Source organism: Mastomys coucha, chromosome X (genome assembly GCF_008632895.1).
Source record: "Mastomys coucha isolate ucsf_1 chromosome X, UCSF_Mcou_1, whole genome shotgun sequence".
Lineage (NCBI taxonomy): Eukaryota > Metazoa > Chordata > Mammalia > Rodentia > Muridae > Mastomys > Mastomys coucha.
The window spans coordinates 153,830,686-153,843,916 of NC_045030.1; the positions used below are offsets into that span (position 1 = coordinate 153,830,686).

Here is a 13,231-nt window from a genome sequence, read left to right on the forward strand (position 1 = left end):
TGTGTGTGTGTGTGTGTGTGTGTGTGTGTGCGCGCGCGCGCGCACGCATTTTACTTTCATGCACACCAGAAGAGGGCATCAGATCCCATTACAGATGGCTGTGAGCCACCATGTGGTTGCACAGAATTCAACTCAGGTCCATCTCTCTAATCTCCTTGATATTTTTTAAAAAGTGTATAATTTTATACAGATTTGAAGTGTCTTTGTTTTTAATAATTATAAATTATATTATTTGAAATTTCTGTGTCAATATAAACTTTTATTAAATGAATTCAGCAGACTATATTTCTAAATTCATGTGTGTGTGTAACAGTAAGAAAGAATAAGAGGCCATGAATTTAAGATCAGGTAGAGATTTAGGAGGAGAGGGAGGATGTAAATGATGTAAATAAAATAGTGGTATATGAAATTCTTAAAAAGCAAATTTAAAAACTGATTGACTTCCATAAGGCTACTTAGCTGCTAAGGACATCTATGCCACTGTAACTCCAACTCTAAAAGATGTAATTTGAAAGGTCACATTGGAACCATAGTCCCCAGTTATCCTAAGTGAAGAAGTTTCAGCTGGAAGAAACGAAAACCATCTTGGACAGCAGGTGGCATTCTCTCTTATTGAATTCCTACATTAACGTTGTAGCTCCTATCTTCTGAAAATTCTATTGACAAGCAATGAATAGCCATCGATAGAGGAGCAGGACTCAAAACAAAGAATATGATTAAACTGTTTATAAAACAATTTAATAACCTTGTAATGTGTTATATCAACCCTCAAGCTGTAAGAACACAAAAGTCTCAAATTTCTTTCTGAAAATTTATGTTTAGTGTTTTTTAGAGGCGAGATAGTGTTTCAACATGATGATGACCACAATGTTACCCAGGTAGGCTTTCAAGATTTTCTTTAACTGCAATCTTTCAAAGTATACTTTCATGTATCTAAAGATTTTTTTTTCAAGACAGGGTTTCTCTGTGTAGCCCTGGCTGTTCTGGAACTCACTCTGTAGACCAGGCTGGCCTCGAACACAGAAATCCGCCTGCCTCTGCCTCCCAAGTGCTGGGATTAAAGGCGTGTGCCACCATGGCCAGGCATATCTAAAGATTTACCAAAGATTCAGATTATTTGTGATACTTGCTATATTTGATTTATGAACAAATTTAAGTAAAATATGTCTCCTGGACTTTCTAGCTGTGTCCTTAAGGGCTTGAATTCATAGTATTCATGTTATTATTCTAATAGTTCTATTTTAGTTTTTACTGGGTTTGTTTCTGAATAAGAATGGTTCTATCGTGCAGTCCTATTACCAGTTAAAAGTATCAAATTGCTTTAGAAATTCCTAGCAACAAAAAAATATGTTTATTGAGTCTAATAAGAACCTTTTAAATGTGGTTGTGTTCCACACTTGGGGAATTCAAATACACTAATATTGACCTTCCTGGCACCTAGACAATCTAGAGCAAATGTGATTCTTTTTTTTTTTTAAGTAATTTATTATATGTAAGTACACTGTAGCTGTCTTCAGACACCCCAGAGGAGGGCATCAGATCTCATGACAGATGGTTGTGAGCCATCATGTGGTTGCTGGGATTTGAACTCAGAACCTTTGGAAGAACAGTCAGTGCTCTTAACCATTGAGCCATCTCTCCAGCCCGCAAATGTGATTCTTGATTCATTGACTATCTCCTAAATGCCTACTACATGCCAGGCCATGATCTGAGTGCTAGAAATACAGCAATGGTACTGTCAAACTTCTCTCTTTACACAGATGTACCTTAACTCTGAAACCTGCCATGAGGAGAGTTTTAATAGCACTGTTTTGGGAGAACCCTTGAATGGAAGAAATACAGAACTGACTAAATCTGATACTTTAAAAATAAATAAAGCCAAATTACCTCATCCAATATTGATTTACTCTTGGGTACCCCATCATCTGTGTATCTAAACTCTGGTTATCTGTAGTTTATGGAGTTTTGATTCACTCTTTAGGGAATAATTCTTTAGATGGCTAAAAATGAAAATTCTTGTCAGAGAATGTGTTTAAACATGTTTTGCTGTTTTCTTAATGAGTTCTCGCCTCCAACAGAATCAAGATATAGCTAATGGCACCTTTGCTGGAGTCCTGTCTCTAAGCGAACTAAAGTAAGTAGTCTGGCATTTTCTTTAAAGTTTTATATATACCATGTGAAAAGATATACCCCTAGCTATTTTTGCTTTTGGAGACCAAGAATGCAACACGGAGACACAAGGGATACAGAACAAATTAGTTCTTGCCTTCTTTGCAAACTACGATTATCTGTCCTCAATTAACAGTCTCCTGATGTTCCCTCTGGTGTACTGAAATTAAACAACAGTTTCATCTGAGCTGGTATTTGAATTTTAATACAATTCATTATCTAGTATTATTGTTAGACAAGCTGAAGTCCCACTTCTTGAAAGAGTGTTCAACCTATGGTTAGCAAGCCAAATGCAGCCGAGAAGAGATATAAAAGAGGCCCAACACGAAATTGGAAACAGCTTTAAGACATTATTAAGTGTTTTTTGGAGGGAAGATAACTCAGTTGCATGGGTTCTCAATATGAACTTTTCACATGAAACATTGTGTCACAATGTCAAAGGATGGGACACACTTTACTATATACCATATGTTTATGTTGTTATGAAACACCAATGATTTAAAAGTCAGAGAGGGAGCACTGGGCATTGCAGCACATGCCTTTAATCCCAGCATTTGGAAGGCAAAGGTAGGTGAATCTCTTGATTTTAAGGCTAGCCTTGTGTATGTAGCAAGTTATGGAACAGCTAGCACTACATAGAAAGACCCTGTCCAAAAAAAATAAATTAAAAAAAAAATCAAAGGTCAGAAAGGGAAATCTTGGTTCACTACATGTCAGCTTACAAGAACTTCCAAAGACGAGATGCATTATAAATGTCCCCAGTTAGACCAAAGGTTCTCTACTGTTGCTGAAAGGAATAACTTCATGAATATGGCATGGATCAGCTACTAAAAACAATCTAAGGATATAAATATAGAGCAGAAGGAGTGTCTAGGACCATGGAAACCAACAGAAAGAAGGAATCCTCTGAGCAAAGTCACCTAGAACTGTTGCCCATTCCTCGGAGCAGGACATCCTCAACCTCAGCATTGTTGCACTCTGGGGACCAATAGTTCACTGTCATGGGAACCTGTTCTATACATTGTAGGCTATTTAGCAGCATCCCTAGCCTCACCCCACCAGATACCAGCAGCAGCCTCCTCAGTGTAACAATGAGAAATGGTTCCAGACAGACGTCTCCTGGAGGGCAGTCACCTCTCTTGAGAGGAGTGACTTCTTTAGCTAGAATTCTTTCATCTGAACTTCAGTGAAGGTCTGTCAAATTGAAGAAATGGAAATATTGTAGAAGCAGAAATGGAGGCGAGAAATGAGAGAAATTCCCCTGGGGATGTAGGAAGAGAGGAAGACAGGGCTGGAATCATAGAGAGAGAGAGAGAGAAAGCTGTGTCCATTGAAGGTAGATGAGGTATTAATCAGAAGCCCAGGATGAGTGGCTTACCTTTCTCAGAAATCTTTGCCCTGGGCCAGCTATTCCTTTGGCTGTCTGCCAGAAGAAGTTGCCTTGGGGTTTGCAGTAGCCTAATGAATAACACAATTGCTCAACCATAATTTATATTTTGCTCTAAGCCAGGACTGATCCATCTCCCATCTGGTTAGTTTTCCTTGTTTTATAAATAATTTATTTTCCCCATAGAGCAATCTCTTATTATGCCCCATGTCTCTTCAGAATGAACACTGTAAGCAGTACATGCCACATGCCTGATCTAATTGCTTAAAAAGGTACCTTGTTTTGAATTTCACATCACTAATGGTCTCTTTCATGTTAATTTCTCTTATTCTATTCACAGGCGATCAGAACTCAACAAAACTCTACAGACATTAAGTGAGGTAACCATAGAATACACTATACCTTGCTTATCATTATTATTATTCAGGGGAAGTGTTTGGAATTCTGCATTCTTGGGCAATACATATTCAGATTCTCCCAAGTCTGTCATGCTAAAAGAGTGAATGAACCTGTGGCATTGTTCCAAAACTCAGAAGTAGGAGCTATAGGTGGACACTGTGAGGAGTTAGAATTGCTGTTGTGTAAGACCAAAATTTTCTTCAAATAAAACCTCTGGGAGATTGAGCTACCTTGTGTATAAGTGAGCTGTCTGACACTGGGGTCCTCCAAACAATGCTTTTATGGCCTGAATGTCTTTTGTGCTGTGTTGAGAACTCAAGAGACTGTACAGAATATCTCTAGAGGTTCTTGTCATTTTGAAATTCTGTGATTAGTCCTGCATTGCCTTTTCTGACATTTTTAACTGTTAAGATAATGTATATATTTGTTTATTTATTTCAGACTTACTTTATAGTATGTGCTACAGCAGAGGCCCAAAGGTAAGCCATGTTTAATTTTTATAGATATCACTTTTCCATTTACGGAAATAAAGTATCATGAAAGCTTAGTTAAATTGTCAGTTCAAAGGCTTTTCTCTAAGGTAAAGAAATATTGGTGGAATTTTATATTTTTATATTTTTATAACTAAAAATCATTCTGTTAACATCTTTTTTCTCAGTTCTTTGGACCATCAGTATCCTTAACTCTGAAATGGTTCACATTAGGCCAGGCAAGGTAAACGCCAGATAGAAAGGAAGACCTACAAAAAGGAGCTTGGGAAATGAGATAAAGGGACAGAAACACATAGAATCGAAAAGAAAAGACAAAAATGTATTTGCAGGAGCAAAGCAATTCTTGGGAGCTGTACAGATAATTATTTTAAGTTCTGTCCTGGGGTGGCCCTGGTTGCCAAGTCAGTGGCTTATAAAGTGGCAAACTCTCTACAAGAACCATGAGCATTTGAAGCCAGTCTGAATAACAATTTTTACTCATTAACTTTTCACTGATGCAAATCATGAAAAGTCTTGATGGCAAGTTTTACATGAAATTTTACATTGGGTCCCCACACACTATTGATATCTACTTCATTTTTACTCTCTCTCTCTCTCCAATATTTGCAGCATTAATTTCTTTCCACCTACATCATTAGTAATGGAGAAAACAACTTAAAATATTAGTCATCTTATATCTAGATTGAATTTTGGGGAGATTTGGGATTTACGAGACCTTTACATTTAGCTAAGCTAGTTTATAGAAAAGTTTCTATGTTGGAATTTAAAACGACACCAGGCAAATAGGTTTTTTTTTCTCTTTGAGAGGGGGTAAAAATTTTAAATGTAGATGCTAGTCTTTTCAGGCAAGTTGTATGCCTGCAAAACAAACCAGGAGCCAAGTGTGGACAGAAGGTCTCTGGTATGAAGCACCTGTAATTGTGAACATGATGTCTTTTATAGTAAAGTTTTGAGGGTGAAATACAGACCACATGTGTTAGGGTTCTCTAGAGAAACATAATTTATAGAATTATACATATGTTCACATATTTATAAATCCCCATGTGTATATATATATATACACATATATATATACACATATATATATATACATACATGTGTGTGTATGTATTTGTATCTATACCTATAACAAGGGGGTTTATTAGAATAACTTGTGGGCTGTGGTCCAACTAATCCAACAATGGTTGTCTACCAAAAGAAAGGCCAAGTATCTAGTGAGTTGTTCAGTTTACAATGCTGGATGTCTCAGCTGGTCTCCATTATACTCTAGAATCCCAAATAAGTATACTTTAATGCCAGCAAAGGAATGGATTTGCTATCAAGAGTGAGAGCAAGCAGGCAAACAGAGAGCAAGCTTCCTACTTCCATGTCAGTAGTGGCCTACATTAAAAGTAGATCTTCCTACCTCAAAAGATCTGGATGTGTATCTTCTCATTTCAAATGAAGAAAACCTCCCTCAAAGGCATTTGGCTTTTAATTCCAGATGTAGTCAAGTTGGCAACCAAAAATAGCTATGAGACCCTAGAAGGTATTTGTAAGGCTAGTGGGGTAATACTGCAAAGCAAACATTATCAGTGTCCCTTTCCTCACTCTTGAGTTTGATAAAGTAATTACAAACTATAGGCAGATTTCTAATATTTACTGTCCATACATTCTGACATCCTGGCTGTGTGTGTTTCTCTTTGCAGCACGGTAAACTGTACATTCACAATAAAACTGAATGAGACCGTGAATGTGTGTGCCATGATGGTTACGTTCCAAAGTGTACAGATTCGGCCAATGGGTAAGATGTCTCTGTGGCTGCATTCTTTTTCACATGAATTTTGGTGGAGGCATCAGTGTAAAGTATTCATTCACTGGAGTGTTGCTAGGCCTTGTCTGATTCATTTTATTTGACAAGTAAGCTATGTGTATTCATGTGTACTCAGATGTCTTGGTCTACATTGTAGAGTGTCTAGGGCATTACCTCACATACTTACATTTTTTGTTTTTGTGATGAGAACACTTAAATTTTACTCTCAATAATTTTTGAGTATATAATATATTAACTATAGTCACCATGTCACAAAATAGGTCTCTTGAAGTCTAGCTGAATTTTGTGTCCTTTAGCCATAAATTCTCCAGTTCTCTCCCTTTGTTTCATCTGGTAACTCCCATTTCGTTCTCTGTTTCTATGAGTTAGACCTTTGTATATTCCACAAGTGAGTAAGATCATGTGGTGTTTGTATTCTATACCTGGTCTATTTCACTTAAGCTAATTTTCTCCATGATACATTTACTTCTTAATCCTTCCTTGGAGTTTCTAAAAAGAGATTGATCTTGTAAGCACATAACCAAGCAGAAAAAAACTCAATAAATGATTTAGCAAATATATATATATATATATATATATATATATATATATATATACCAATATCAAACACAGTCAATACATTTTGCCACTGATTCTAAACAATTACTCTTTAAAAATCACAGCCTGTCAATCTGGGCTTCTATTTTTCTTTATTCTTGACCATGAATTTTCTTCTTCTTTTTCTTTTTGTCTTCTTTAGAACAGTGCTGCTGTTCCCCCAGGACTCCCTGCCCTTCCTCACCGGAAGAGTTAGAAAAACTACAGTGGTATGTAAAATTTTGCTGAGCTTCTCATAAATAAATAAATAGCAAAAAATGAATCAATAAATCAAAGCAAATGTGGAAATAAAATGATATATACATATAACACTTAATCCTCATGCTAGCCAAGGATAGTCAGAATTTTCAGTCTTTCAGGCTTAGAGAAAATGGTTTTATGTTCTGTGGAGCTTCCATTCGGAATGCTGTCTTCAAACTGTTTCTGAATCTTTGCTACACACTGGGTGAGTCTTACAGATTTATATAGCTGGGTATGGTACATTTTTGTGGTGTGCTAAATGTTGATAGGCATTTTGGGTTTCATTCTGGATGTCCCAAGTGAACACTGGAAGAAGCTGAATGAAGGACATGTGGAACTCTGTTGTTTTGCTGCCTTTCTGTAAGCCATAAATTAGCTCAAATTTTAGTTTTTAGAAACCCTGTTCCAGAGATCTGGGGCAGAATCATCTGAGATATACTCTAAGTATTCCATGTTTTAATGCCCTTTTCTCAAAAGGCTGAGGCAGGGGGCTCACCTTGAAATCGAGGCCAGTCTGAGCTACATAATGTAATTGAATTTCAGCCTGAGCTTCATAGAGTAATACTCTGTCTCAAAAAAACCAAAGTAAAGGTGGTAAAGATACTTTGGATTGTTTTAACAATTAAAATTGAAAATCACAGGCTGGGTGGTAGTGGCACATGTTTTTAATCCCAGCACTCAGGAGGCATGAGGCAGGAGGATATCTGTGAGTTCAAGGCCAACCTGCTCTCCAAATAAGTTTTAGGGCTTCACAGAGAAACCTTGTTTCAATAAAAACAAGAGAGAGAGGTAGTTGATTTACAAATCAGGGATTATCTCTTTGGACCCAGTTTGATTCATGTTTTCATCCAACCAATTTCTTGATACTTATTCTAGTGACCACTATACCTGGATGTAATGGTATAAAGTTGTTTAAGACAGATTGCTAGTGTGATGAAACCAGATGAGTTATGGGATATTAAGTATGTCTTTCCTCCAGGAACACAGAGAATGTCGCAAGATCCTAGATTACATGTTGCATAGAGCTCTAGAGCGTTGATAAGTCACTGAACCAGAACTGGGCTTTGTAAAATAGTGCTAATATGTCTCCCTGGAAGTATGAAGGGGGCAGAGGCAGAAGCCAGTGCCAGAAGCACACAGAATGTAAAGTGAACAGTCTTTTAGAGTGAAAAATCTGTTAAGCTGGTGGTACCAGACAGCTGCTGGGCTTGAGGAATCAGTCCTCTGTACCTTACTTATTGGTGTCTCATATATATCTCTCTGCTTTTTCCTTTAGTGATCTGCAGGATCCCATTGTCTGTCTTGCTGATCAACCACATGGTCCACCGTTATCTTCCTCCAGCAAGCCTGTACCAGTTGTACCTCAAGCCACCATTTTTTCCGATGTTGCTAGTGACTTCTCTTTGGCTGAACCCCTTGGTCATGCCCTTATGACCCCAAGCACACCCTCTCTGGCACAAGAGAGTCCATCTCTCCAGCCTACAATCCCACTGGCTTCCAGTCCTGCCATTGACTTGCCTGCTCAACCTGTAGTGGCCTCTTCCTCTTTGCCTCAAACTGATCTTTCCCACACCCTGTCACCTGCACAGTCCACCATTCCCTCTCCTACCACACCAGCCCCATCTGTCCCTGAAAAAGTGGTCACCATCAGCATACCTCCTGGTGAGACAGGTAAATATGAGAAGCCATGCTGATCAAGGAGGCTGTTGGAATTTGGGCTTCCTAAAAAGCTTGCAAATCAAAGATACACAATAAGACTTCATTAAGCCATTCTTCTGAACCATTTGGAAGATCCAGACTTAATCTCACATCCAGCAAAAGCTAAAAAAAAAATTTAGCACCTCCTGACCTATTCCACATGGGAATGGATAAGTCACACTGGAACTCTGTTGTTTTGCTGCCTTTCTGTAAGCCATAAATTAGCTCAAATTTTAGTTTTTAGAAACCCTGTTCCAGAGATCTGGGGCAGAATCATCTGAGATATACTCTAAGTATTTCATGTTTTAATGCCCTTTTCTCAAAAGGCTGAGGCAGGGGGCTCACCTTGAAATCGAGGCCAGCCTGAGCTACATAATGTAATTGAATTTCATCCTGGGCTTCATAGAGTAATACTCTGTCTCAAAAGAAACCAAAGTAAAGGTGGTAAAGATACTTTGGGTTGTTTTTAACAATTAAAATTGAAAATCACAGGCTGGGTGGTGGTGGCTTGAGGACTCAGTCCTCTGTACCTTATTGGTGTCTCATATATATCTCTCTGCTTTTTCCTTTAGTGATCTGCAGGATCCCATTGTCTGTCACACTGGGTTTACTTGGCTAGGAATAGTAAAAATGGGAAAGCCGTGGAAACTGCAAAGTGTTCCCAGGAGCTTAGTGGTATAGAAATATAGGACAGAGGGAAAGGAACAGAGAGTTTTCCAGATTGTCTGGAACTTTAGTTCTGTGGGTATGAAACAAGCTTTCCTTTAGAAACTAGAGGATGGGAGACAAAGCCCAGCTTGATATATTAGTAGTTTGGAGCTCAGGTTATAGCTTTGCTTCCTCTGCCATCATGCCAGCATCCCCAGGGAGATTTGGAGCTTCTTCTAAGTGACTTACTATTTTTTCTAATAAGCATTGCTCTCAAATTTTCTTAAATAAATGTATAAATTTTAGGCAGACTTATGGATCATAATATAAAAGATGGTTTAATAACTGGATAAAAATTATTATTAGAATTCATTGCCCTGGGCCTACAATGATTATTTTCCCATAGTTATTCCCATTGACCCTTAGAAGCAATCTTAAAGGCTACCCCAAAATCTATCAAGAAGACCCCAAACCTAGGTTTCTACTCTTAGGGCAACAGAAGTGAAGCAATGCATACAAGATGCACATCAGAGCATAACCTAGTAACTAAAAAGTAGATGAAGCTTTTTGGCTCTGTAAAGAGGAGTGATTATGTAAAGCATGTTACCTCAACACAATTTCTTTTTTATTTTTTGGGCTTTTTTTTTCAAAAACATACTTCATATTTCCTCTTTTATTATATAAATATCAGTTTAACCTTTTACTGTAAGAATATAAACGTTTTAAGAGGATCTTTGTTATCATTTATACAAATTCACAAACAGTACAATTAATTGATAAAGGTCTCTGGGTTTCTCCATGGTCTCTCATGTTGCTGTGGAGGACTCTAAAAAAATAAACAAACAAAATATCCAACAAAAATATACATCCTACTCAAAAGTGATTTGTTTTAAAGCCACAGTCCCAACCCCCCACCAAAATAAAGTCATCTATTCCTCCGTTTAGAAACAAAAGTTTTTCAAACCCACAAGCTCCCATTTCTAGACCAGACACAGTTAGAGGAGAAGTTCAGTCCCCTCCCTTTCACACAGCCTCAGGCTCTCTGCCAGCTCTGAGCTCCTAGACAGGACAGGAAGCCTCACTATCTAACCTCTTGGTGGGAAAACTTGCAAGAGTCAACACAATTTCTTTTGCTCAATGATATGGGCCATTAGAATAGCTGTACAAAAATCTGGGGATACTTTCACATCTTGATGTGAAGAGGTATAGGCCCAACAACAGCTAGTTAAAAATATTCCATTTTCATGAATATAGACCAGAAAGGAATATGTAAAATAAGAAATCAGATATTAGTAATAAGATTAAGAGGCACTTTTATATTTTAAAACTGGGTGTGTCACTGATATATTATGCATTTCCCTGTAGTTTCAACATCCCAAATATGTCATATGAAGAGAATCATATAGGATGTGTCCTTTTGAGTTTGGATTGTTTTCACTTAACATAATGTATTGGACAACTGGAGAGCCACCCTGTTGTAGAAAGCATTTGATAGCTAATTTCTTTTTGTCACTAAATAATTTTCCACTATGGACACACCACAGTTTATCCATCCATTTTCCAGTTCATGGACATTTGGATTATTTCTCATTTACAACTATTATGAAAAAGGATACTATTAAAAATCACAACTCAGTCTTCTAAATACATATACCTTCTTCATTTAGATGAATACCCAAGAGTGAGCTGACCACATCATGCAGCCTGTTGATCTTCAGAAGTGACTTTTGCATCATGCATTGCATAACATGACTTATTTGTTCGTTTGTTTGTTTTTGATATAGTTGTCAACACTAGCAGTGTTCCTGATCTGGAAGCCCAAGTATCCCAGATGGAGAAAGTTTTATCTTTGGGCAGCTTAGAGCCTAATCTTGCAGGAGAAATGGTAAACCGTGTCAGCAAACTCCTTCACTCTCCACCTGCCTTGCTAGCCCCTCTAGCTCAAAGGTATGACTCCGCAAACACAAGGGTGTGTTCTGTGTGCTTCAGAGATGAGCTATGCTACCTGAGCTTTTCCGTTTTGAATGAGTGACTTTATTAAGGATACAAATAGCAAAAGTAAGAATAAGTGTTGAGTAGCAGATAGAAGCAACAGACAACAAAACGTTATTAAATTGGGGGCTCAGAACATCCATCAGAGACAACTGACTGAAGTACCCCAATTAAGAAGGCAAGCAAAAGATGACATTTTCAAATTGGGGGCTTACAAACAAACAAACAACTGAGTCCAAGCAGAAAACAACTGAGGCAGCCAACTAGATTTCTCAATTGAGGGGATCAGGGAAAACAGTCCTCTTTGTCTTCTCCATAGATGAACTTCCAGCCTCCAGTTCTCACTATAGGCATTTTTATATTATGGGATAAGCAATGGGAACCTGGATTGGAAGTAGTTCACCTTTGAGCTCTTCTCAAGGACACGATTAAGGTTACCCTTATCTAAATACTTTTCCTTTTCTCCCTGTTATAGCATTAGAGAGGAAGCCTATCCCAGGGCTACATAACATTTTAGAGAACACTTGAAATAAACATACTGGAGTCAAGAACAGGAGGGCTCTCTTGCTCCAAGAGTTCCCTTTCAACAATGTTTAATTAACACCTGGCAACTTACCTATATAATGTATATTACAGGATGCTAGGAGGAGCCTCTGGAATGTTAAAGATACTTGCTTATGTAACTAGTGATAGCCAAGTATGATGAGTATTATGAGTCCCCACGGACTAGATTCATAATGACATCCAGTTAATATTCTATATTAGAATGGGGGAAAGAGAACAAGAGGACTAAATTTAAAATGCCATCTGTCTTTACAGGTTGCTAAAAGTGGTAGATGCCATTGGCTTACAGCTGAATTTTTCATCTACAACTATCAGTCTAACTTCACCTTCTTTGGCTCTTGCTGTGATCAGAGTAAATGTCAGTAATTTCAATACAACAACCTTTGCAGCCCAAGACCCAGCAAGTCTCCAGGTACAACAATCTAATTTCTTATAGAAACAACATTTTCTTGTGCATGATTGGAGCCCCTGCTGTGCTTCCTGATGTAGGGAATTACTGTTGATTATAAGGAGTGATATTTACTATTCAACAGATTTAATATCTGACTCCTTTAAATCTAGGAGGTGATGGCAGGTGGAATTCTATGAGTTCAAAGTCAGCCTGGTATACAGAGTATCAAGTGAGGCACCACAGAATGAAAAATGACATGGTTTTTAGGAGCTGAGATAGGACTCAGTGGTATAGGGTATGTTTTGTCTGCATGAGGCCCTGGATTCAACCCCCAGCATTCAGAAAAATATATAATTTGATTAGAGATTCTTGTGCCCATGTTAATTAACCCTTTAGTAACTGGATAGTGGTGTGTGTGTGTGTGTGTGAGAGAGAGAGGGGGGGAGGGAGAAAGGGGGAGAGAGGGAGAGAGGGAGAGAGAATGAAAGTAAAAGTTTGTGTGTGTGTATGTGTGTTTGGTATATGGCAGGGAATGGTATTTTCATGAAGGAATACTAGGCAGTTGGGAACCTATACATGGAGATGAATTTCAACATTTTCAATTTTTATAACTACACTATGTATATAATAATGCTGAAAATCAATCCTGCTTCTAGTGCTTTCTATCCACCAAGTAGCAGTGGTTTGTAACCTTCCAAATGCTGCAACCCTTTAATACAGTTCCTCATGTTGTGGTGACCCCAACCATAAAATTATTTTCATTGCTATTTTGTAACTGTAATTTTGCTACTGTTAGGAATTGTAATTTTTTATTATTATTTTTTTTGATATTTTCTTTATTT

The 13,231-nt window shown here is 37.8% G+C and overlaps 1 protein-coding gene across 12 annotated transcripts in view; it reads left to right on the top strand.

Annotated features, from left to right (window-relative positions):
* The window catches only part of Adgrg2 (adhesion G protein-coupled receptor G2), a 112,782-nt gene that overhangs the window by 82,660 nt on the left and 16,891 nt on the right, over window positions 1-13,231 (top strand). For 9 of the 12 annotated variants that reach the window (XM_031370238.1, XM_031370249.1, XM_031370304.1 and 6 more), the window contains 9 exons: window positions 823-878; window positions 2,079-2,134; window positions 3,897-3,936; window positions 4,397-4,434; window positions 6,135-6,229; window positions 6,999-7,065; window positions 8,373-8,767; window positions 11,227-11,389; window positions 12,254-12,410. In XM_031370238.1, the coding sequence (XP_031226098.1) occupies window positions 823-878; window positions 2,079-2,134; window positions 3,897-3,936; window positions 4,397-4,434; window positions 6,135-6,229; window positions 6,999-7,065; window positions 8,373-8,767; window positions 11,227-11,389; window positions 12,254-12,410 (1,067 nt within the window). The remainder of the gene's footprint in view (window positions 1-822; window positions 879-2,078; window positions 2,135-3,896; window positions 3,937-4,396; window positions 4,435-6,134; window positions 6,230-6,998; window positions 7,066-8,372; window positions 8,768-11,226; window positions 11,390-12,253; window positions 12,411-13,231) is intronic. The other 3 variants (XM_031370318.1, XM_031370312.1, XM_031370327.1) reach the window with 1 other exon arrangement.